General features: G+C 33.2%; 1 protein-coding gene across 1 annotated transcript; it reads right to left on the bottom strand.

The window, feature by feature from the left end:
* Positions 1 to 4,426: 4,426 nt before the first annotated feature.
* LOC130041859 (olfactory receptor 4K1-like) lies at positions 4,427 to 5,362 on the bottom strand. Its single transcript, XM_056134141.1, has one exon. The coding sequence runs from the start codon at positions 5,360 to 5,362 to the stop codon at positions 4,427 to 4,429; it is 936 nt and encodes a 311-aa protein (XP_055990116.1).
* Between the last annotated feature and the right edge of the window lie 1,369 nt (positions 5,363 to 6,731).

Below are 6,731 nucleotides of genomic sequence, written 5' to 3'. Positions count from 1 at the left end.
GCACCAAACAGATTTTTTGAGAATTCATCTCTCTTTTGTCCTTCTAAATTCTCCCCTAAAACAGCATTATTTTCTCCCCTTGGAACACCCACTGAAATTTTATATTATTTGATCTTGTAGTTTTTGTTTCTCCTTGCTCTTATCCACTCCATTACTACACACTTCCCATGGGCAAGAAGTGAATCTCTTGGGAATATTTTCTAGTACCTAACACAGGATCTAGAAAATAGTATGTGATCAAATAATAGTGGTAATTCACCGAATGGAAAAATATATGTGACCATGACATCTTTCTGGAAATGTCTTATAAATGGGATCATGTACTATATTCTCTTTATAGTAGCTTTCTTATTGCTTAATGTAGGCTTTCTGCCATTTTTATACAATTTGGTGTTTTTATTGATTAATATAGGCTTTTTGCTATTTTTAAACACTCTATTGTTTCAATATTTGTTGTCAATATTTGATTCTTCTTACTTCATTTTTAAATTTATTGTCATTATTATTGAAAGGACACGGTCAATGGTACTGTTTAATAGATATGTGCTAATGTTAAAGCTATGGCATTGAAAGTTCCTACACCACCATTACTAAAGCGCCAAACTCCTCCATCACTTCTCAAGCTCACTCTTAGTCAACTTTATCATTTCCACCCAGATCCCACACTCCAACTTGGTAACCTCAGTTTTCTTGTCAGCATTCAATGATCTTTTTTTTTAACTGGACATTACACATTCCCTTTCTTTCTTTATATATCATACCCAAATAATTCATATTTTATTTGTTCCTCTGATACAGGGATGAAGGTAATTGCCTTGTACATGGCTTGCCCTGGTTAAAGCTACCTGCTGTACACTTTCTCCGGCCCTTCTCTTCTTATGTTGCTCTTCTTATATTTGCACTCTCATATTAGTTACTATGTATATTTATTTAAAGAAAAAATTCTAGAGAAGTAAACTGAGATGGAATAATTTTTATAATTCTGGTATCACTAGCATTACATTAATATAAAATTTTTCATTCATATTCTTCTACAATTTTTCTTCCTGCTTGTTATGCATTTACTCATTGCTTTAAAATCAATTTTCTGCAAATGAAACATTTGTAAAGTAACTCTGCTTTTCACCTAATCTTACTTTTAACTCTACTTGTTATAAGGTTAAGAAAAATAATTCTATGGAAAATTTTTTAAACCATATCAATTTATTTTTTATTGAATCACAATCTCTTACACTGAGAAAGCTTTCAGGTTTGAATTTCAGTCATTCAATGATCCAACATTCATCCCTCTACCAGTGTTCTTTTTTTATCACCAATGTCCCCAGTATCTCTACCTCTCTTTGTCCTATTCCTCCCCTTGCCTCTGTGGCAGACAGTTTCCTGTTACTCTCTCTGTACTTATGAGTATTATGGTTTGCAATACAGATAATGAGATGCCATCATGTTTTGCCTTTTATTTACTTTCAGCACACATCTCCATGCTGAGCGATCCCTCCACCATCATTGACTGAGTGATCCTTTCTCTATCCCCACTGCCTTCTTCCCCAGCTCATAAGGCAGGCTTCCAACCGTGGAGCAGTCATCTTGTCCCTATCTCTACTGTCCTTGGGTATTAGTCTCATATAATCTTTTTTTATATTCCACAAATGCGTGCAGTCCTTCTGTCTGTCCCTCTCTTTCTGATTCATTTTACTTTAGCATGATACTCTCCATAACCATCCACTTATAAGCAAATTTTATGACTTCATCTTTCCTAACAGCTACCTAATATTCCATTGTAAACAGTTGCACAATATTCCATTGTGTAGATGTACCAAGTTTCTTTAACCGGTCGTCTACTCTTGGGCATTCAAGTTGTTCCTAGATTCTGGCTATTGTGAACAGTGCTGCAATGAACATGCAGGTGCAGACGTCATTTCTACTGTGCTTTTTTGTACCCTCGGATATATTCCCAGAAGTGGTATTGCTGGGTCATCTGGAAGTTCAGTTTCTAGTTTTTTAAAGAATGCCCATATTGTTTTTCAAAAAGGCTGTTTTGGAAACAGTCAGGATTCCCACCAACAATGAGATCCCCTTCCTCCACACATACATGCCATCACTGGTTTTTCTTGTTCTTTTTGATGTGCACCAGTCTCTGTAGTGTGAGATGATATCTCATTATTATTTTGATTTGCACCTTCCTGATGATTAGCAATGTAGAGAAATTTTCATGTGCCCCTTGGCCATCATATTTCTTTTTAAATTTTTTGTGTACTCTCTTTTCTTTCAAAAGCATGTGGAAGGCAAAAATATACCAAATGGTGCATTAAGAATTAAAAAGTGGTTAGAATGGGAAGACTGTCTCTCACACTATGAATAAGTGATCAAATCAGACACTCATAAATTTTAACTTTTCTCCTCTTTTTTCTTCTTTATTTCCTTCTCTCTCTGCCTCTCTCTCTGTGTGTGTCTTGTCTCCTCTCTCTCTTTCTCTTTCTTCTCCCTCCCTCCCTCTCTCTTTCTTCTTTAGGCACACACACATCCAGCAGTGCTCAGGGCCTGCTCTTGACTCTTGCACTCAGGAAACCAAACCTGGGTCAGCCACAAGCAAGGCAATCATCCTAACTACTGTCCTATTGCTCTGGCCCCTGCATTCCCTTTTACCCCCTTCAACTGATCCTTCCTCCCCTAGACCACTCATTTAGTATGAAAACTGTGAATATAGGAAAAGAAAAAACTTGATTTTCAAGGATATTATCAAAAACTATCCATTTTTACCAAGGGAAGATTTTTTTTAAAGAAAACTAAAAAATACTACCAACAACACTATGACTTTCTTAATATTTATTATGCAAATAAAATGCTTTTGGCACTATATAAAAGTAAATAAAATTTAGTCAGGTTTAAAAGATAAAACTGAAAAGAACAAAAATGAAGTTTCAGTACACTTTAGTAAAACCATAGTTCAAAAATGGTATGTTTATAGTTAAAACTCATTTCTTGCTAGATTAGCATGGCTTAAAATATAGTTAGTATCTATGTATATAAAAACTAACTGAAGTTCTATACTATAGTTAGAATACTGGGCTTAATTTGGTTTTACTATTTTTATAAACAATACTTTAAAAAATTAATGTAGCATTTGGTTTTTGTCAGAAAGATATCTGATAATGTGATTTACTTTTACCAGAAAATGAAATAAGAATTAATAATTAGGTGAAAAGATGAGTATTCAAACATTACAAAACTTAAATCCAATCATTTACAACCTTGTAACTATGTATCTCACTGTGATTCAATTAAAAAATTAATTACAAAAAAGAATGAGTAGGTATGGAAATATTTATTACAAAATAATCAAAAGTTTGCATGTTATATTTTAATAAAAACATTGATAAAAAATGATGAATCAATGGATCTTCAGAGATAGATCAACAGGTAAGGTAGGTTGCTTTGTACACAGCCAACCCAGATTTTATCCCTGGCAATCTATATGGTCCAAAAGCACTACCAGAAGTGTCTCTTGAGTTCCAAGATGAGAATAACCTTGAGTATTATGGGTTGTGGCCCAGAAATAAGCAAACAAAAAATTTCATATTATATATATATATATAAAAGTTATTTAGGTTTGGTTCTCAGTTGCAAGTAATCATTGCCATCTTTTGCAATCAAATATTATAAGTAGAGATGGAATTAAATTTTCTCTGAAATTAAATATTTTAAGCTTAATGTTTTGCAAACATTTTCAAAGATAGAATTTTCAGAAACTAATCTGGAATTCTTTAAACTAATTTATCCCACTTAAAAATAAGTAGAATTCATATATAGATGTATATACTGCTGATAGTGCTTAAAAATCTTGGAAAAAATTATAATGACTAGAAATACATCTCAAGTTATATAAAAGGAAACAGAAAAGTACTGAAACAGTACTACACCAGAATAATTATTAACAACTAAATATATAACCAAAATATTTAATATAATCTAACAAATACATATTGATGAGGTAACAATCTTTGTTTAAAATGTTATTTTTTCAAATAACTCAATATTTAAAACACATTAAAAGTAAGATAAAGATACTAGAGACTCTACTTACTTGTACATTTTGATTGCAAATTACAAAATTATTATGTTCTCAATTGAAGAGAATAAAGTTTGGTACTATTCTACATTTATGTTGATTGGAATCTAAATTATTTTAAGTCATTTTAAAACTTAATAAACATTTTCAAGATAATTTGTAATTTAGAATTATAAACAATAAAAATTATTGATTACATTTATTTAGTAAAATAGGAATTAGTTTGATATAATTCTATTTTACTAAAGACAAAAATCCAACTCAATTCAGTAACACATAATAGCAAAAAATATTGGCATAACTGGAATCCAGTGGAAGTTCTTCTTTCCTATTCAGGATCATGCATCCTCAGTGAAAACCCTAGTTTTTCCATGAACTCACATGACGGTTTCTCAACTTTCGCATGGCTGATTTAACATCTTCATTCCTCAGAGAGTAGATAATGGGATTCAATAAGGGTGTACAAACAATATAGAACAGAGAAAGGTACTTATCCACAGGAAGTCTGCTAAAAGGCCATATATAGAAATAAATGCAAGGCCCAAAAAAAAGAATCACCACCGTGATGTGGGCAGTGAGTGTAGAAAGTGCCTTGGATGATCCACTGGAGGACTTCTGCCTGACAGTTATCAAAATAATGGTGTATGAAACAATTAAAGCCAGAAAACAACCCAGTGATATTAGGCCACTATTAGTTAAAGTCAAAATATCCATCTCATATGTATCCATGCAAGCCAACCCTATCACCAGGGGAAGATCACAAAAGAAGCTATCTACTTCATTAGGGCCACAGAAAGGCAGATCCACTGTAAAAGCCAAGTGACTCACAGAATGAAGAATACCCACAGACCAGGAAATAATCACAAAAATTATACAAAGTTTTTGAGTCATAATTGTGCTATAATGTAGGGGCTTACAAATGGCTATAAATCTGTCATATGCCATACCTACAAGCAACATCATCTCACTCCCAACAAAACTATGAAGAAGGAATATCTGGGCCATGCATCCCTCAAAGGAGATCGTTTTATGTTCAACAAAGAAGTCTAAAAGCATCTTGGGTGTAGCAAAATTAGATTGGCAGATATCAATGAAAGAAAGATTACAGAGTAGGAAGTACATAGGAGAATTCAAATGGGGATCTGACAAAATAATTACAATAATAAGAATATTTCCCAGCACTGATGCCACATACACTAAAAAGAAAAAGGAAAACAAAAAAATCTGAAGTTCCCATGAATTAGAGAGTCCCAGGAGCACAAATTCAGATACCACCGATTCATTTGTATGAGCCATGTGTCCAATCTATAGTTACCTAAATAAAATATAATGAGAATAATATCACTATGATTTTTATTGTGTGTAATAAATGTGCAACATAAACATTATGAACTTTCAATTAAAATTTAATGTAATGTATCTATTTAATTAACTGTATCCTAATTGATAGTTACAGGTTCATGGAATGTTGCAGTAGTATGAAAAGAGAAAATTTACTATGGATTCTATCATAATGTGGAAGATAGAAAACCCCTATTAAAATTAAAATTACAAAGAAACCAAATATCACAGGCAGCATATCATCATTATTATTGAGAGGAAATAATTATGATAAACTGATAAGGAAAATAAAGTGCCACTGAGTCAGTAATAGTTAAGCTAAAACTTGTCAAAAGATTCAAGTTTTCTAGGTAATACTGAGGCAAAGTATATTTCAAGAATATTAGGAATAGAGACAATCAAAGTAAAAATTTGAGGTACACACACAGGGAGACATGGGTGGGATAACCTTGCTGGAGCAGAGAGTATACCAAAGAGAAATAGAATGCAGTTGCAAAAGCAAATGAGGAACAAATTAGCATGCAATTGCCCGGAGTACAAGATAGAGTGAAGTAGAAATCCTTGAAACTGAGGACCATAAAGTGTTTGACAGTGTTCAGGAAACTTAACAGAAACATCAAGCCATATTATCAAAGAAGAGTTAATAGAGATATCCTGAGATTTTTTAAGACCAACTATATTTTATATGTACCTTCAACAGTAGTTAAAGTTCACCTTCTGTTACATAGACTAATTAAAATTAATCACCTTACTTTAATCTCATCATAAACACACCTGATGATCTGAAATTGCCAAAATCAATACCTTCACAAAGATGTTTTTTTAGTAATGCATATAATTGTAATGATTCATATTTTATATAAAACTGTTACATATGCAGTGTATGCATATGCATATATGCATGCAGTGTTCTGAATATATAATAGGTTCTCAAAAGATAAATTCTAAGTGGTGTTTAAACTTTCTCTTTTCTATTTCATGACATTTCATTGAGCCCCAAAGAAAGTCCTACTTAAAATCTGGTAGTAAAGGTAAAGTAAAGGCCCCCCCATTGATCATAGATTTGCTCGAGCGGGCCCAATAACATCTCCATTGGAGACTTTGTTGTTACTGTGTTTGGTATATCGAATACGTCACAGGGATTTTGCCAGGCTCTGTCGTGCGGGCAAGATACTCTCGGTAGCTTGCTGGGCTCTCCATGAGGGGCGGAGGAATCGAACTTGGGTCGGCCATGTTGGCTGAGTGCAAGGCAAACGCCCTACCGCTGTGCTATCGTTCCAGCCCAGGAAATATTTTAGCTTTGCCCTGAATACCAAATAATACA

The sequence above is a fragment of the Sorex fumeus genome, unplaced genomic scaffold (assembly GCF_029834395.1).
Source record: "Sorex fumeus unplaced genomic scaffold, SorFum_2.1 ptg000098l, whole genome shotgun sequence".
Lineage (NCBI taxonomy): Eukaryota > Metazoa > Chordata > Mammalia > Eulipotyphla > Soricidae > Sorex > Sorex fumeus.
The sequence above is the reverse complement of the archived record's forward strand: the minus strand, read 5'-3'. Positions and strand labels throughout refer to the sequence as shown.